The sequence below is a fragment of the Ornithodoros turicata genome, chromosome 6 (assembly GCF_037126465.1).
Source record: "Ornithodoros turicata isolate Travis chromosome 6, ASM3712646v1, whole genome shotgun sequence".
NCBI classification, from domain to species: Eukaryota; Metazoa; Arthropoda; class Arachnida; order Ixodida; family Argasidae; genus Ornithodoros; species Ornithodoros turicata.
The window spans coordinates 50,752,967-50,772,620 of NC_088206.1; the positions used below are offsets into that span (position 1 = coordinate 50,752,967).

Sequence of the window (19,654 nt, forward strand, 5' to 3'; positions counted from 1 at the left end):
AGTACATGTAAACAAGATATCAATATAACGATCGCCGTGAAAGTGTTTGCTCGCCTATAGCGATCAGAACTCTCCCAGTGACCGGTAAAATGCAGAAAATGAAAAGCGAGAAGCAAGATTCCATTCTTGCATTGAAGACAAATTAAGGTGGCATTTTTAAGAGCCATAGCTTCCGTGAGCATTAAAGTGAGAGTGTGGTTCGTTTATCCGTGCATAAGTGATGGAGATTAGATGCGTGTGTTGCAAGGCTCACGACTTGGAAGGGGTTCGTGAGAAGCAGGGGTGTTGCTCCGTCTCCACCTCTTTCTCTCGCCCTCAAGCACTCATGTTTTCTTCTGGCGTGCTATGATGGCGTCCGCGGTTCCGGGATACGTTTTGATTAGAATAGGCACGTGACATGACTCGAAGTCGCACATGGTCTATGGATCTTGTACTGACGTAAAACCTCGTTACGATGTACCGTGCTTTACAAAATGTGAGTTGGCAGCAGTTGTGTGTCGTCACCCAAACACGCGTCGACAAATTACCCATGGACGAGGTGTATTCTACTGTGCAACTCCAATAGTGGAAACGATGGTGACTATGGTACTGGATGACGAGCAATGGACAAAGTCGTTGATCTCAAAAGGTGCAGAGCCTCACGTGGTTTCGGCAATTACGTTGTCCTTTGTTTCGTCACAAAGCTGTGTCAATTTACAGCTAGACAAAATGATTTTGTGCCCTCAACAAATGCGCATGTTCAGCAACATTCTACTTTGCTGACGTGATTCTGACCGGGGATTTCGAGAAAGCTTTTATACAATGATAACTATCGGATTTCACCCGCTCGTCAACATCGTTATAAACGGGCTTGACTATAACACAAATAACTAGAGCAGTGCGAATATTCAAAATTTCGAATATGAAACGAATATCTGATTCTATTCAAATGTTATTCGCAACCTACTTTCAGTATTCGAAATTTAATTTTTTTCGAATACTGGGAAACCCTTTAATTTCGCGGCCCTAAATTTTCGCGAATCAAGTAACAGGGATATATAAGCGACCACTAAATTTCGCGAGCTCCTCGAGTTCCTAGAGCTTCTCTATTTCTGTTTTGAAATTTTCGTGTGTCCTTAAAGTTTGCAAATTTTCTCAATTCGCAAAATTTGTGAAAATTAAGGGCTCACGAAATAAAAGGGTTTTACAGTAGTACTGAAGCGAGGTATCATTGTCGCCATTCTGCAAGTGGGCTTCGCCTCATTACATCAAAGAGTTAGGTGAAGCCCACTTCGCGTTACTTCCACTGCTCTTTTGGTGTGTGACTCCATTCTGCAAGTCTGCTTCACCTCATTACCCTCGAGCGTTATTTCACTGCTGTACACTGTTTACAATATTCTGTCACTAAAGTCTAAATTTTGTGAGCTCATGGTCAACACTATACTCTGAGCACTGCAAGTTCCAGTAAATCTACTCCCAACTGTGAGAGTGCATGAGAGAGATGCATGAGATGCATAAGAGTTATGTTCAGTAACAGGTGGAAATATGTGCAGCTTCTAAAAAAAGTACAGGAAATTCACAATGTACACATAGAAATGAGGAGATGTACACATAGCAGGCTGCATGGAACATGTTGACTAGCTCCCAATGCAATTTATCCCACTATTGCAGTCTGCAATACACAACACAGAGGGACCCTTGTCTCACGATATGTTATGCTGGTTGAAAAGGCTCACATGTTTGGAGCAGAACATCATCTAATGAGCAACAACACCACAAAATATTTCACCATGAGGTATTCGAAATTATTCGAATTGGGCCTTTTCTGATTATTCAAATTCGATTCGCAGCGCAAGTGAAATATTTGTAAACTATTCGCAATGGAAATTTTGCTATTAGCACAGCTCTACAAATAACACAAAAGTGCATTAATGGGTGGACTAGAATGACTGACCTATTGAATATTCAGCTAGGTTTGCAAAGTGGCCTATGTACATTGTTTGCTTTCAAGTATGAGGGACATGCTACAACACAAGGGATCTACTTTACCTGAAGGCAAGTCTTCCAATGGTATGCTGTCATCTCCAGCCTGTGGAGCCAGATGTGTTAAGTCCTCTGGTTCACATTCTTCTTTCAGTACTGAAATCAAACGGAGTTCACTTTGTCATCAATGTCTTAAATAAAGAGGAGCAGTTAAAGAGGTGCACCAGGAATGTCCAACATGCATTCCTGAGTATATTAGGATAAAGGAGAGAAAGGCAGGACTTCCAGTACAATATTTTCCCTGCACTAATTAGCCAGATGGCTCCCGATTTGCCCTGCACCATAAGGTGAAGCATTCAGACACACTGGTAAGTGTAGTGGCTGGATGCCACATAAAATCACCACCAGCAAAATGTTGTCTCACGAAAGTAGGTTGGCAATGCCAGTACAAAAGAAATACCGCATCTAGTAATTATCTTTCTAATATTTGTAAAATTATCAGCTTTCTTTCTTAAGAAAGTCCAGGGTAAGCTTGGGAAATGCAGAGGTAGGCAGGTACCTAGAAGCTGATCACCAAAAATGGGCAGAGCTGTCGATACCATTTCTTCTCCACTGTTTGGCCCCATAAATACACCACTGGTGCTTCTTGGAAAAGCAAAGTGTGTTGCAAGGATTTAAACGTACAACTAAAAATATTCCATCCTGAGTTTAAAAACCCTTTCATGTGTACTTGACAATGACACCCAGGATAAAACACCCACCTGTAATTCCAGAATCGTCGTCAGCAAACATCAGGAAGCCCTTGTTCATGTCGGCTGTACGTGGGGCAAATATCTTTGTTGTACTGCTAGACACAGGAGGACAGTAAACCTCGCAGCTGGCCACTGGCGCACAGGGCTTTGGTTCCTGCTGCTGCAGTGCTGTTGACACACTCAACACTGCAGGTACTGCTGCCGGTGCAGCCACTTGGTCCTCAACGGTTGAAGGCGGCCGAGCTGCCTTGGGTCTCGGCGTTACCACTTGCTCCTCCGCTAGGATGTCATTCTTGTTTATGCAACCACTGGGAAAAGAAGAAAGCAAAACAATGTGAGTGAGACAAAGCAGCAATGTTGTTCCTTTTCAAGAAGAAATTTAGCTCGTCACCCCAGGTGTCAGCTCAGGATGCAACTTCTACCTTCTTCAACATTCTTACCTCCATTTCACAAATCTTCTTATCAATGAGACATTAATCAATGACACAAAGCAGCAATATCATCCTTTTTAATAATAATTATAATAATGTATCACTCCCGTGAAGAGGAGTTGGGACAAAAAGTCTGGGGAACTTTTTCATAGAAGTTATTTTTTCAAGTGTGAAATTCACTACCACATGCGTTAGCACCGTTAAGACTACACAAATTAAGATGAAAGTATGTCACACATCATTGCATAAAATATCATGTCAATACCTAACTGCGTGCACCTAACGCAGGATGGGTTGTAGTGTTTTAAAACTGGAGTCACTAAACCATGTGTCACTGAAAGCAATGCTATTGGGAAGCTCCATGAGGTCTATCACTACTCCTTTCAAAGGGTGACAGTCGATAACCGTTTTCAATGAAACAGACAAGAGAGCCAATAAATGTTACAGGGAAAAAGGTTATTTGAGGTCACTGACGTGCCAGTAATGGGATCCAGCTGATGACCTCTGTAATTTAAAAAAAGTTAACTGCTGTTCTGCTCAGCACCTGGTTCGACTGCTTTTAAATTTAGTTTTACACCCTCTGCGGCATGGCAGCGTGCCCAGTGCAGAGGGAGGGGCTACTGTCAATGGGAAAAGTTCCAGGCAGCTCTCCATCAGTGCAAAGACAATGCACAGAGAAGGAGTAGAATTACACCTTTCATGCATTTACTCTTCTGCTTCTGTACTATCATCACTGTCACGTGTGTCCCAGCGTCCAGTCGTAGGAATTATTATTGGTGCAGGATCTGCTCGAGAGTTTCGCGCTTACCTAAGCACGTAATTGACGCAGACAACACATTGTGGCTTGGTGGAATTGCTGTTCTCGTAGATTAGTGTCGCTTGTGTCAGAACCCACACACATCCACCATGCTTAGCCAGGAAGCGGTACTGTCCGGTCTCACACTGACCTTTGGAAAACACTGCAAACAAAATAGTATCATACATGAAACACTCTTCCACTCACTGCTTTTCTACTAGCAGAGATAACAGCACACACTTCAAATACAGATATGGAGTGCTTCCTCCAAATGTATGTTCAAACTGTTTCAAGACTGTGTCCCATGCAGGTACAAACTTGTTAAACAAAATTCACCTGGGAGCCAGAACTAAAAAAAATTTTTAGCTCCATTCCAGGGTCTTGCAGTAATACTGGAATCAAACTGAGGTTTACCCATATTGTAGTGTGTCCAGCAGGGTTGCGGAATGGGATCACCCATTCCATTCCAATTCCATTCCGAGGAATGAAGATTTGTGATAATTCCATTCCTTTCTATTCCTCGGAATGAAAAGGTATGGTCAATTCCCACTCCTGGAATGACTTGGCAACCCCATTCCATTCCTTTAATTCCACCAATAAAAAAATTAGGACCGGTAACCGTACTAGCTAGCCCAGCAGTGCTATAGAGGAGATTGACATTACCCAGCACGGAAAAAGCACAAAGACAAGGTAATTTCGCCCTCCTCCTCCTCCTCTTCATTGGCATCATCATTACAGGAGTTTTCCACTAAAGTAACTGGTGCAAGTGATGTGGGGTTGTGGGCCTCACACTAGTGAAGCCAAAATCTCCATTTTATTTTTTCTTAAAACCAAACCAAACCATCGCCCTTGACCGTGTGGCACCCAGACCATTACATTCCAATTCCATTCTACCTGCGAAAAAATGCCTAATTCCATTCCCATTCCATTCTCAGGACAGTTTCTGCCATTCCATTCCAATTCCATTCCGGGCTCTGATAAATCTGGAATGATTCCGGAATCATTCCAACCCTGGAGTGGTAATTCCGCAACCCTGGTGTCCAGGGTGCTTTCAAAAATGAATCAAATTATGTATTTGAGTCTTTCTATTAACTCCCCACCAGAAATCCAATAAGAAGAGAAGAAAAAAAAAAAGTCTGAATAAAAGTACTAACTGACACATCACCAAACTAACGAGGATGTAGCATTAACTTCCAGCAATGAAGACAGCTAGTTCACATCCTTGGATAAATGAGATGCTGTGACATAGAATGCCAAATCCTTCAACTTTGCACGTACCACAATCACCAGAGCACTACACCCTCGGTCCCATCAATCATCTAATGAGGCATCACCACTGGCACATCACACACCTAACACACGGCAGGTCACACGGCATATCACACACCTCACACATCAATGCATGCATGGTAAAAACTGTAATGGGTCAGAGCAGGCTTGCCGCGATGTCTGGCCTCACATGTCTCCAGAGTTGGCACATATTCAAGGATTCCCTATCGCCGCAGTTTTGTGTCATCGACAAGGAGGTCTGTATCTAGCGTAGTTTTTTTTTTCTCTCTCTCTCTCTCCTTCTCCTACTCTTGATGAGAGCAGACTGCAAATTATGTTCCTCAGACAAGGCTCTTCCCTGAGTAACCAATGATTCTGCCAGAGACCCACAGGGATTGTGCAAGACGTATTTGCCTCACTACACGGTCAAGGTCTCAACAAATGGGAGGTGTAAATAGACTACTTTGATAGCTACATGGTTTGTTTGATTACTGTATTTAAAATGACTTATGAGACACACCTCACTTTCATTAATATCAGTATGCCAGCTGATTTTAATAAACATAATAGATATTGTACAGAAGAGATGACTACTTATAATGTAGCATAGAGTAATTTTCCAGCTTTTCGTTCAAGCTTGCAATATAGATCACCCGGCTTAACAATTAAGGGATTCATGAGACTCCAACAAGTTACCCTCTTCATTCTTCCCCCATGTTTGTGTGCGTCAGGAACATCCAGGTTTCACTTGCTTTCCGTGCGCTTTCCAAACAATTTATAAAATGTTACAAGCCATTATCTTTGGTAATACAGTAATAAAAGGATATGGTACACAACATTAAATCATTGTTTAGACTACCAAGTATAGCTCTGTGAATAAAACAAAGGAGTGCAATACTATTAAGTGGAACTAACAAAGATACACAAAACATTCTCAACTTCTCATTCTGTGATGGCTGCCACTCACTCTATTAACAACCAGGAGGCAATATTAGGCTCGAATAAGATGCTACAGTTAGATACAAACATGGCAATGCAACAAATCCACAAACAAAAAAGGAGCATGCAAGAGCCACACCCAGGGGAGCAATTTGCGTAATGCAAGGTTGGTACAGTAATAGGAAGAAAAGAAGGCTCATCTAGGCATTTTCCCTGGGGCTGGCCCTTCCCAACGACGGCAGGAGAGACATGCAGTTACTGTGTTGTGGAGACCATATCTATAGCACCGCATATCATGATGATGAGTGGCAGGGTGCTCTACGTGGGTGGGGTGCTTCATACAGCACGTTACTAGTTCGGTGTGTTTCAGTGCCACTGCTAGGGTACGCATCTCACCCGATGTGGGAGCTGTTTGCATCACCCCCATTAACGGATCCCGTTCCGTACAAGGCGATACATGATATATATAACAATATTGAACCACACCATATGCAGAAAAAATAAAATAATAATAATAATGTGCTCGCAGAGGGCTCCACACATTTTTGCACAGAGAAAGCACAGAGAAAGGGAGCAAGCAATGGTACTGGTGTGGCACACCATCCCCTTCCATCGCGTCACCCGGTGCAAACCACACAACCCTAGTGACACCACTGGGGTATTTACGCAAAACATGAAAATTAATTTGAACAAGTAGGGCGTGAAACAGGAAATTAAAAATGTATTTTCAAATTATGGTCAGGGTCTTCCTTGCTTGCAATTTTTTGACAATTGAAACTAAAACTGTTTATTGAGCTTGCACAAGCATAAAGATTTCATTCTGCTGCAGGTGTAGCCAACAAAATGTACAAGTGTGGCAGTAATTTGTGCACATTTGGGAAGGATATCTCTGGAAAGCCTTTAACGTGCTGAATTCAAGTGAATGTTATATCAGACAGCTCAATTCGAAAATTCTTCCAAAAATACTTTGTTAGTGGTGTCACAATGCTACCTCGTCAGTGGTACCTTATCACACCAACACTGGCTCAAAGAAAGTGTAATCTACATTGGCGTCCAGATGCCGCAACCATTATCTCGACACTGCGTAAGAGATATATCATCAGGTATATATATATCATCAGGTGTATGTATATCATATAGCATCAGGTCAATGCAGGCCCATTTGCATTTTGCTACATCTATACAGGGCTAGAAGCCAAGAGGGTGCTGTTCCTCTGACTGATAAGCTCTCAATGTGAAGGGGACTATCACAAGGAACACCTCTTTTAGCTCACTACTTTGTAGTGTTTTCGCTTTCAGCACTTCATAGTAAGCATCCTACTTGAAGTGGTATCAGAAACCCAAATCTGAGACTGTATCGTGTAACGTCTTGTATCATGTGGACTTGATAAGTGTCTATGGGTCAGGGCAGTTCTGGAGATGTTAGAACAGCTAGAAAAGATGTTGTGCGTTGATGCGGATAACGTTTTTTGAATATATCAACAACATTTATTAGCTCAGAAGAAAGTAGTACAGAAGAGAGAACACCCTAATGACAAAAAGACATCTAAAACATTTATGCTTGACCATGAGTCTTGCACTACTGACAAATGCAATTGATCTGCAGTTCTCAGTAGCCAATGAGAAAGACCAACAATAGGTTAAATTGACTTCCACAGTTGCTGTACACACTGTTTGAGTATGTCATGATTCCTTATGATGATCTTGAAGAAATTTGGTTTCACCTTTAAATATTACAAAATATGTGTCTTTTAGTTGATATTCCTGGGTCCCAGAACAAGCAAAAATTTATGTAGAGCAACGAATGGCAGAAAAACAGCATAAATGCAGGTGAGCTAGTGCTTTTGCGCTAGCAATTTCGCTTGTTGCCCAACTCTCAGGCTTCAAATGCACATTCCCTCGCTACACTTGGGCATTGCAGAGTGAGCAGATAGAGTGTGTTCATTATGTTGCTGAAAGTTTAGGAACGCCTTAAGATACACAAGCACGGAGAGATAACACAAATGCTCATCTTGTCTCCTGCATACATGTCTGTGTATATTGTAGAATACTGGAACATGTATTTGGGCACCATTTGGCCACTAAGACACACTGTTCTAATATTTAGGAACATCTTCTGGAAACAAAGTAATGAAACAGCTCCCACACTTGATATCCCGTAACAATAACGCTTCTCTGGAAACGGCTTCTAACCGTAATCTCAAGTGTCAGGGCACAATCAACAGGGGCACAGAGATGGTGTGATAGGTAAGTCAGAATGCATCGTAACGTATGCCAGGACAGAGATAGAACGTGCGCTCTCAAGAAGCCCACTACAAAGCTTAGCCTTGTGCGGGAGTTCGAGTGGTTAGATAGTTCTATATTTACAACGCATCCAAGGAGAGCACATATCCTGGCAACTGCATGAAGGATTGTTAAGGGCTCGCCGCATTCAAGCCCAAGGTACACAGAACCAAAATTGCTGTAGCATTTTTGTGCCTCGCACTACTTCGTTTAAACTGTCATTAAATATGCTGAAATTCAATGCCTCAATTCTGTCTGCATATTCCACACGAAAAACTACAAAGAATTACAAAGAAGGGCCTATAAAAACAGCCTTCAAGGACGGGTCAAATAGAGCTTGTTACGTGCTATCTTGTCTAATATGTACTGTCTATAAAACAGGAATACTTTCCATAAAATAAGCGCAACTTTCAACAAAGGTTCTCGCATTCCATTGCCACTGTTAACCATAGTGGATACATACATACGTATGTACAGGGTGTTTCAGTAACGAGAAAAAAGCACGCAACAGAAAACGATGTGATCGACGACATTTATCTGTAGGGAACTTTTGCCACATACTAAAGTAATTTCATAAAATTTAATTAATTTAATTTCCTCAATTCAACTCTGAAATTTGCCTAGTCAACGAGACTTCTTTTTTTTTTAATATCAAAAACAGAAAGTAAGTGGCGAAAGTTCCCTAGAGATAAATGTTGCTCGTATATTTTTCTGCACTGTGCTTTTTCCCCAATTATTTTTTTTACATGGTTACTGAAACACACTGTATATTTTTCCTTTGAGTATTGGCACAAAGTTGGCTAATTTATACGAGAGCTAAGAATGAACTGTAAGAATAAAAACCCGATCATTAAGGGAGGAACAAATAAGCTGTTACCCAAGACAGTGTTGATTTATTTATCAAGCAGTTAGCAGCAGAAGCCACAAAATTACTGATTTCGAAGTGCATAAAAAATAAGTTGCTTTTTCTATTCTTCTCCTATGTTACGCCACACATTAGGTGACATTTAAATATGCAGAACCAGAGACCGTTTCGACTCGTGGAAACATGAAACATTGCCAGAAGGCCGAGAAAACTCAATATCCTTTCAAGTACCAAAAGTGCCAAGAAGGCTAAGCCTCTAGGCTAAAAGCAATATCCCATCAATTCATAGTGCTCTCAAACGGGCGAGAGGAAGGAAACCGATCGCAGGGGCCGCCTAGAAACACTAGAAGCGCCCTATCACGTCCATCGGGATCGCGCATGCGCAGTGGCTGCCATGGTTTTCTTGCTCCAGAGCTCTAGCTCGGGTTCTCGTCGACTACTCAGCGGGTCAACAGAGCGCCGGTCAATAGCGGCACAATTCGTATGCCTACACTTCCGTGTACGAGTAGTTCTCCCGTTGAAGCGACGGTCCGCACCGAAACGAAAGTAACTCAAACGCGTCTCATGCTCACAGTCATCGTGCAAAATATTCTAATCAAATTAGGCGATCATTGTTCCACTTTAGGGAGAGCGCGTACGCTGCTGTGACGTTACTATGTGCGACTTCCGGTTTCTGTCCATTCAAGCAACCGATCCGATACGATACTTGCGGATACCTCGGTCACACACCCTTTTGACGTCAGATGTGAAGATGTTCGCTCTTCTTGTTTATCTCGAAAAGTGTGACGTTCTTCTGGATTAAATTTTGTATTTCGCACCTATGCGTAACTTACAACCGAATAGAGCTCTAACCTCAAAATCAGTTGCTTCTTGCTATATGGCTTACCGGCTACTTTGTGAGGTAAGTAACCAACGCCCCCTTTTTTTAGATGACTCCAGCAGTCCAGCTCTAGCGAAGAAGCATTCGAATACGAAACTAGCCGATCAACATTGTCGCGACATCATAGTGCACCCACTTGCCCCGCATACGTACACGGAGAGGTTTTGAGAGAATTCTCTCAAGTTTATTTTCTCTCCGTGGAAATGGTGAAGGTCAAAGCCCATGAATGGGTAAGTTCTTCCCTCTTCCCTGCAACTCATGAATGGGAGCGGTGAAGCACGACGCTATCGCAGACACCAGATCACGACGCATATACTTTTACTGCGGAGTCAACAGTAACGCCACCCTGTATCAGGACTTGAGCGAAGGGGTTATCCCACCGTGTGGCCCACAATGAATTATGCTGCCGTTTGACATGGTCGTGCGAAATGTCGCGGCTGACAGTGCGCCGCAATCAGCAACAGACGTCACTCGGCCCCATTGTTACCGTAATGAATTCGCACGCGTGTCCCGAGCTCCGTCGACAGCTACACACGTAGAAACCCGATGCGCTGCCACTGAATTCGGCTTACAGCTCAGGTTATAGGAAGGGGCGCACATTTTTAAAGCTAGAGTTATCGCCATTATTATTCTCGCGATCCCGCTGAGCCACAAAAAGCATCGCTAGGCACATAGATGAAAAACGGAAGCAGCATCTAGTCCCGGATACTTCAGTGGGAAGATGTCAAAACTTAGGCATAAAAAAAGAATTAAAACGAAAGCGTTTTCTTTACTTTTCTGAGCGAAGGACATTCATCGAAACGCACACAAAAACGCGGAACATTTCTACCAGACTGAGGAACAGAATTAGCCGCATCCAAGGCACATCCATACACTGTTACTTATCAAGGTGCCTTCCTCACGCACACCCAATCCAGTTTGCCCCCATTATGAAGTCCATTACCGGATTTCCATTCTTCTTCAAAACACTAAGAAGTGTTCGTTGTTTTCGTAAAGGTCCCTAACAATCAAATAACGTAGATGCCATTGCTAAGTGAGGAGACTTCCGCTTCATGTTGCCTGCTTTCATTTCGACTTTGCTTGTGGAATGCGTCCGCTGTCGTCTGCTAACAGTCGCCACGGAGACAACGACCATAGAAAGGAATCCACGTCAACAAGCGTCACAAGAAGAGGAACGTATCGTTGGTTTTCTTTTCGAATACCAATCACTTTTCTCTGGGGCGCTAACACGCGCGACTGTGTCCGTCGCATAAATTAAATTTCGTAGCGATAAGTATATTTTCTACACTTCAGTTTCATTTCGAGCGCAGACGATGCGATGTGGATGTCACAGCAGAAATCGCTCGAGTACCCGGATTCACAACGCTTTTCGTGGAATCCTACCAAAGCTCTATCAGCTTTTGCTCTAGAACTAAATACTGTATACGCTTGTAGTCAGACCAATAATAATTTAACGCCATGTTCTACAAGTGAAGTTGTGAAAAGCTTTGTGCTTAGGATGACAATGAACAACGAAACTAATGTTACGATAGTTTTTTGTGGAGCTACAGGGACGTTTTTATCTAAACGATTTTTATCACGTCGGGGGTAACTACCACTATCAGTGAAACACTTGTGGACTGATACTGGCTCAGGAACCTCTAGGGGGATTATGTCAATATGAACAGGGGGGAAGAATTATAAACCTGCATAACATTTTATTCGGGCACTAAAACGTTGCTTCTTAAATGCACTGAGTGCCGTTTGTGCGCAACTGCGAGCTCACGTGGCGGGCTAGCAAATGGTTATAAACAATTGTGGCTTTTGAGAGCAGTCTGCCAAGCGCAGCCGGACTTCCTCCTGAATGCTGGCTTGTTATGGATACGGGCGACGATAGTCGAAGAGCCTCCTTGGGCCCCAAAATAAAACCCCGCAACTCAATGGAGTGGCAAGGTGGCTTCACGGCACAGCTACGATCATGGACTGCTAACCAAAGGGTAGCGTCACAAGCATTCCGAAAGCAACCACATCTTCGAACTACAGTTGTCGGTATAACGCGATACACCGCGATAGCCAGTCAAGTGCGCTAGCAACTACACTACACTGGCACGGCTTGCCGGCGACTTGACTTGCAGAGGTTGTATTTTGTGTTCATCTGTTTGCGTGTTTCATCCTCAGAGCAGTTACTTCCCAACAAGGTCCCACGTATAATGCGCACCGTCGCGTAACGCACTCTTCCCCGTACTGTTTACCGTGTACAAAACGCGCGTTACACTCCGGAAAATACAGCATTTGCTTTCTCCGCTACCTCTGGTGAATGCTTTGAAGCGAAAGATCGCTGACGAAGATGGAGCACGTGGTTCTGATTCATTATCCTCCCTACCTCGATTTCCTTTCTGCAGTGGTGTCCAAACTACTCGGAAATCAATGCCAGTCAAAACACATTTAGACGGGGGCAGTGTTCACACAGGGACTTTCCTGTCATGTGGTCATGTTTTTCTGAGAGAGGGTACGTGGCATGAGCATGCATAATGTGCATAAACATTATTGCAGCCGTGTGTGACGTCTCAATAAGTTTCCGAACAAGATGTCCACATATTCAGGAATGCTCTTGCCAATTTTCAATGTATCTAACGCGTTTCCTTTTCTTCTTTTGTGGTCTCATCTCCCTCCCTTATGGTGTGCGCTAATGGACCTTTGGAGATACAGCCATAAATATAACTATGCTTTGTTTAGTCTTCGTATACGCACAACCAGTATTCTTGTATGAAAGGTGCTTTAGACAGCTTCCCTCAATTTTTCGTTTTGCTCGTGTTCATTATGATGTTACCGCATAAAATTTTCTTTGAGGCCCCCCATGAAAGCTTGTCTGGGTGCTTTTTCGAAGCAGATATTTTCTCAACGACATGTCCTTCCTCGCACAAGAAATGAAGCCTCACAGGGCCGACAAACTGGTGGAGCAACGATGCGGCCTCCGGAGAAAGTATCTTGCGTGATAGCCGCCGGGTAGCCAGCTTTGTTTACATGTGAAGTGCGGGCGTCTTTTTTTGTCACACTGGAACTGTTGCATCGCTAACTGTGTCAGCACATAAAAGAACTCTTCATTAGGGACCAGATGTTTCATTTCTCGCGATTTCTATGCTTCCAATACCACCGAGGGCACTAGACTGGCAGCGAATAGCGTTTGTGACGCGCGTTCGGCCATTGCATGAGGTGTGCACAACATATTCTATTTCTTTTGTTCTAGTTTCAATGAAACTGAATGAGGACCTGCAAAGTGATCTATGATTTACAGTTGCCACTTTCGTGACGGTGAAACGCCGCTGGATACTGTATCACCGTCAAATGCACCGACCAAACGGCAACCTATTTCGAGATAATGATTGAGGTGTTTCATCGCCAGTGCCCAGAGCTGATATTGCTCCCGGTAATCTGGTTGACGAGTCCCTTCACCAGCACATTAGTTTGCGCGACCACAGTGCCTAAGCACTGATCAGAGATATATGCAGACCCCCCCCCCCCCCCACGACCCAATTTTCATGCTAATTGGTGACTACCTGGTTGTGATGTGAGACATACCATATACACAATCCATACTCAAATACGCACAATGTAACTGCAGAGACAGACATTTTCTAGAGAAAACCTACCGGGACAAATGAATCTCCGGGAAGAACAAAACCGGTGGTCCCTGGTCCTATGTGAGGTTTGCGTGCACAAATCTTACGTTCAGTTTGTTAGAGAGGTGGGGGGTCACAATCAGCATTCCAGTACCTCGGCATGAACAGCCTTTATTCACGCAATGCGGCAATAATGAAACAAATATTTAAACTTCCGGGGGCAATAAACGAAACAGCCTCCTCCAGACACACTCCCTCCTTGGCTAATCGCATGTCCGAACTCTTATCAAACGAAAGACGACGATAGTAGTTACTATCCACGCCCAGGACAGCAAATCCCGCATCTAATCTTTCTGAGCACCAGAGACGCGTCCGACGGAGACACTAGGCGGCCAGGGTCGTTAAAGTTACTTTTCAAAAGTAACTAAGTTACAGTTACAGATACTCACCTTCAAAAGTAATTAAGTTACAGTTAGAGTTACTGTCAGGAAAAAATACTGAAATACAGCTACAAATACCTTGGAAAAGTATCCGAGTACGGGTGGAGTTACTTTTTGCAATTCTGTACGCAGACCACATCTTTCGCCTTTGGCTCATAATAGGTGTCACTCTAGAGCCACAGAGACATCCGTTCTTGGGTAATCGTGCGTAATTGCAGGCAAAACATTGAAAGGAACGCCTAAACTGCGGGTAACCGAGGCAGTATAGAGGCAGGGACAGGTGAGACGCTTCGAAACTTCGTCTTCGGCTCAGCGGAGATATTTCAGCTCAAGATTCCCGTTCTTCTTCGTTCCGATGAATTTAAAGTGCTCTCGATATTGTGGCCACGGTACCTCTGACAGAACCGAGGCAACTTTGCTCGGGCTGCCCGTAGTTGCACTGCAGTGATTTCCCCAGAAACTCACTGCTGGGGGGTGCCGAGCTTTCAAGGGGGGGGGGGGGGGGTTGTGCTTGGTGAAGGTTCTACTTACGGAATTTTTCTTAGACACGGAAAGAATCGTGGCACAATTGAGACATATCTGCACAGCTTTCCCGCTTTATTGAGTTGGGCGCAAATGGTTCTTGATTATCCACATTGAGTTTGCGTGCCCGCACGTATTTCTGCTCCTATATGCGCACAATATATGCATTCAACAGTCATTTTTGGACAAATGCATGGTAGGATAACCTGCATGGCTGTGGCCCTACAGGCCAAGTTTGACAGCACAGGATGTAATTCGCTGCGCCGGACTCACTACAAGAACGTGTTGGTGGCCGATCTGGGTGGGGTCACCTGAGAAATTTCAGGGGGGGGGTGCAAAAATACAGGGAGGGTGTACACCCCCCCCCCCCCCCGCTGGGGGAGGTGCAGGGAAATCCCTGATACAGTTACAACCTCAAAGACAGTGTCCGCGACCGATGTGGCGTCGACGCCTTCAAGCTCGGCCATTCTCTTCGCTACAGCCAAGAGAGTGGCGAGGAACAAGGAATGTCACGTGCACAGTGTTGCCAAATTTGGGGAAAAGTCGCTAAAGTTAGCGGATTTCGGGGTCTGTCTAGCGACAAAAGTTTGCATCTGGGATTAGCGGATTTTTTTTTTTTTGTGTGTGTGTGCCTTTCTGGTACGTTTAGAGACTTTTTTAGCGACACGGATATTCCCTCAGGAAGTCAGGAATAATCGGGATTTTCCTGTTACATTTCGGTGGACAACAAGCTTTCGCGAAGACCAATATGTTTGCGGACATATGTCTTCGTTTCCCCTTGAACTGAGGGTTTTATCGTTTTTAGAATGGACTACAGACGCATGCGTTTTCCAAAATGCCTACGAAGTACGACCAGAAGTAAAGAGCTCGGAGATGCTTCCAACATTAAAGAGATGGCTGCGTCTAGTTTAAGACAGCGACACAAAAGCCCAGTGCGTCTACTGGTAGTGTGAGATTTATGCAAGGCTGTCAGACATAAAGAAGCATAGCAAGTCGGAAAAACACGAGAAGGCATCGGAACCATTTGCAAGCAATAAACAAACCGCCATTACGTGCCTCCGATGACAAAGCCAGAGAAAGTTCAGCAGAAGATGTTCAAGGTTCCGAATTTCATTTACTTTCTCTCATTTTTATCCACTCAAACTCGTTTTGTCATGTCCTCTCTTGGCCGTCTAGCACACTCATTCGTTGAAACATCCGGTACGTCTATCACCACATTGTATCATAACGTGCGATGAACATAAGGGGAACAGTGGTGGCAGCGACTTTTTTTTTAGCGACTTTCAGTTTTAATTTTATCGGCTTTTAGCGCCTTTTCGGGATGCCAATAGCGACTTCCTGTGGATGAGATTTGGCAACACTGCACGTGCAGCAAGGGCGAGGAGAAGTGGAGCTCGTGCCTGGTGTCGGCTAGGGAGCCTCGACCGGTTGCTGCCAGAGGTCGAAACCGGTACTGAACCGTAACCGAAAACCGCAAAAATCCCTTATTTTTTGCCGAACCGAACCCGAACCGAACCGAACCGTAAGCATTTTTTCTCTCCGGTTCGGAGCTAAACCGAAAAAATATGATGCGGTAACCGGTTCGCCAAACGGTAAAAACGCCTATACCTTCCTACTCGACTGCCGCACACCAGCTCTCTGCATCGCTCGGAATCTTGCCAAATTCATAGAGCGGACAAATTGGCAAACGAGAAGTGGTGAGTCCATGCACCTCCTACAGCCTGGCCTCCAGAATGTTCACGACATCCCTGTACATTTTTGTGACTCGAGGTGTAAAAAAAAAAGAGAGATGTGCTACACGACAGCTACACTTTGCATTGTTGCCTTGACTGCTTCCTTTCATTCAGCGTCGCAGTGTGAAGGCAATGTTAATTTAATAGTTCACAGTGACATCCACAAGCAACGCAAACCTCTAGAGACCAGGGGAAAGGGGTTGGCGTGAGGTCCAGAGCATGGAGGAAGGAAACACATGAGCGGCCTCTCGCCCCCTTTTCAATGAGGAGCAGCGTGCCGGCCTGCGACACGATCTACCACGTGACCGCTTTCTTCTCCTTTTTTCTTTAGAAATTGGTGATAAGCCTTTTGCAATGGAGTCCAATGGTATGCCGTACGCCATTTCCCAGCACTTTTCGGTACAGTAAAGGATGATCTGCAGTGAACTGCATGGTTCTATGTACCTATGAAGTGTAGAGGCGAGGGAGTAAGAGGAAGGAAGGAGGAGCTAGCCACCTCCAGAACCTGATATTACCTCTCACATGTGGTATATTGATTAGCACAGCACACGTAAACCGGTTCGAACCGATTAATATCGGTTCAAACCCATATTTTGATTACACTGAACCCGAACCGAACCGATAACCTTGAACCTGAACTTGAACCGAACCCCAAAAAATAACGGTTCCAAGCCCTGGGTGCTGCAGCTTCTCACACGCATGGAGGATCCCTAATGTCGGCGCGCCGTTCGCGCCACCTCCTGCTCGGCGACGGTGTTTCGTCGTTTTTACTCAAAAAATACTCGAAAAGACAGATACAAGTTACTGAAAAAAGTAATTAAGTTACAGTTAGAAGTGCGTGTTTGAAAATATATCTAATATTTCCTCAAGACACACAAAAAGTATCTAAGTACACGTACTCAGATACTTTTACTAAGTTACTTAACAACCCTCGCGGCACACATTTGATTAGGTGGAACGTGGCACACATACCGTTCCACGTAAAAGTGCGCTCAATTGTTTGCTGCAAACGGGGCTGTCTTTGCAAGTTTGCCGACTAAAGCCAAAACCAGAACACTTTGGAGAAACAGACAGCGGAACCATTCCAGTATGCAAAAATCTCTTCACGTCGGATCATAGCGATAGTGTTCCCATCCCAGACCAATGAGATAGGTCCCCCAGCCATCCAACTCCACACGCAGCAACATTATCGAACTGCTGAGTGCTACATTGTAAACATTACCCGATATACTCTCCCGATGCACCCCCACTCCCGCCCTGCATAAGGTAAATAGTGGCAGAGCCGTGCGTGCAAGCATTCATGCGAGATCACTTATAATCGTAACAATCTTTGAATTTCGCGGGAAGAACAAATAAATAAATATCTGCAGAAACCGTACATCGATCATCACACCTGCCCGTACTGGATTTTCAAGTTTCAGCAATGCCTGCAGCTAAAACGCGCACCACAGACAAATCAGCTGATCCTGCAGTTGAAATCGGGTCAAACCGACAAATTGATCGTATATGGAATCGGGGAAAACTGCTCAGAAGAAACTCGTTGCTGCGCCTTCGAAAACAAGGAGCCACAATTTGGAACGTTTATCCGTTCGCTTACCAAATATCCCGGTAGCCTTTCCACCATGGTTGATCTACCATCCAGCAGACAACATCGAAGGCGGAGGCACAATATTATTAATCCACGGCACCCAACGATCTACGGCAAGAAATCCGGTTGATGATACTGCGGCGTTTCACCGGCAAGCAGACTGCACAGCAGCAGCGCTGATCAAAACGCGGGGCATCCTAGGTGCACGGCAAACACACGATTTACACGTAAACCACACGATACAAATAGAGAAAGTGGGCTATTACTGCTGGCGAAGAAACCAACGAGCGACGAACGGCAGTGCACAGAACCAACACAGAGCACACACGTATCGCCACCTCACGGCCCTGACGAGAAGCTAGAAAAGGCGATGCAGACATGTTGCAGAGCAAGCCACTGCTTCGAGGGCGCTCCGAACGGCCATCGATCGAAATGCTCCCGCAAAGGCTCTGAACAGCCAGCAATTTCCTTTCTGAATTTGTGTGATCACTGCGATGGGCTGCGCCTAGATGTCTCGTTATGATGCTCACGTATGCGCACGAAAGGAAATTGACACACGTCGAAACGATGGTGGACGGACGGCTGTGTTGTCTAGCAACTGCCGGCGCGGCACGCGCAAACCAGTCGCACGGACCTGCTTCACGTATTCCTACCTGCGACTGGGGGTGAATTTCAGTGTGTGTAGTTGTAAAACGGAAGTATGTCAGGAAACTCATGTTCAATAATGTTCAATGAAATAATGTTCCATGTTTTCAAGAGGAAGAGAGAGAGAGAGAGAGAGAAACCTTCCGTGGAAACGAACAAGTTTGTCAGTCAACTTTCTTTCCAACATCTCTCTTATCCGCAGCAATAGTATAGAAGCAACGCACAGACATCGTTTCGAACCAGACGAGGAAATCCGCTAAAATTTCCCAGTACTACTCGTGCGCAATGCTTTTATCACGTGGTATTCTATGCTCTGCGGATACGTGATTTCACGTGCTCGTGAAATGCGAATTGTGTTGCTGTACGTGACACTGCCTACCTGGAATCGACAGCTGCACTGGTGAGGCAGCGTGTATGTGTGCTCACGTGACACTGTGACGCGCTCGCAGGAATACAGCGGTGAGGCAAATTATGCTGAAACAAGCAATGGATGTGCAGCTGGGAGAAGTCATGAATATCCTCGTCACGAATAGCGCTCAATGGAATGAGGCTTTCGGAACATTTGTTATCGCGTCTGCACGGGGAACGTACTTTCACGTGTTACAGTGTCGCTTATTAGTTTTATCTTGTAAGACAACCTATCGTTTACTGCAGCGAAATTACGTATAGAAGACGGGCCCACATGGTATCCATATTTTTTTTTATTACGTGTTAGCGCCGCGATGCAATAGTGGCTATGAGCGGCGTACACATGTGAACAGATGTAGAGAGGACAGCAGGAAGGAGTGGGGGAGTATCTATAAATGTGAGCGCTTTCTTAATTTTATCCCAGTTAGAATTCAGCTGGTAGTAGAACCTGGGAAGCTAACCAACCTGAACTACCCTGATCTACATTGGCCGCCACCTCACAACGCCCCCTGGAGCAAGTTTCATTGCTATAGCACTGAACA

General features: G+C 44.6%; 1 protein-coding gene across 2 annotated transcripts in view; it reads right to left on the reverse strand.

The window, feature by feature from the left end:
* Positions 1 to 19,654, reverse strand: part of LOC135396675 (hypoxia-inducible factor 1-alpha-like) — a 153,428-nt gene that overhangs the window by 7,148 nt on the left and 126,626 nt on the right. For both annotated transcript variants that reach the window (XM_064627775.1, XM_064627774.1), the window contains exons 7-9: positions 3,954 to 4,104; positions 2,724 to 3,022; positions 2,029 to 2,118 (exon numbers count right to left, since the gene is read on the reverse strand). In XM_064627775.1, the coding sequence (XP_064483845.1) occupies positions 2,029 to 2,118; positions 2,724 to 3,022; positions 3,954 to 4,104 (540 nt within the window). The remainder of the gene's footprint in view (positions 1 to 2,028; positions 2,119 to 2,723; positions 3,023 to 3,953; positions 4,105 to 19,654) is intronic.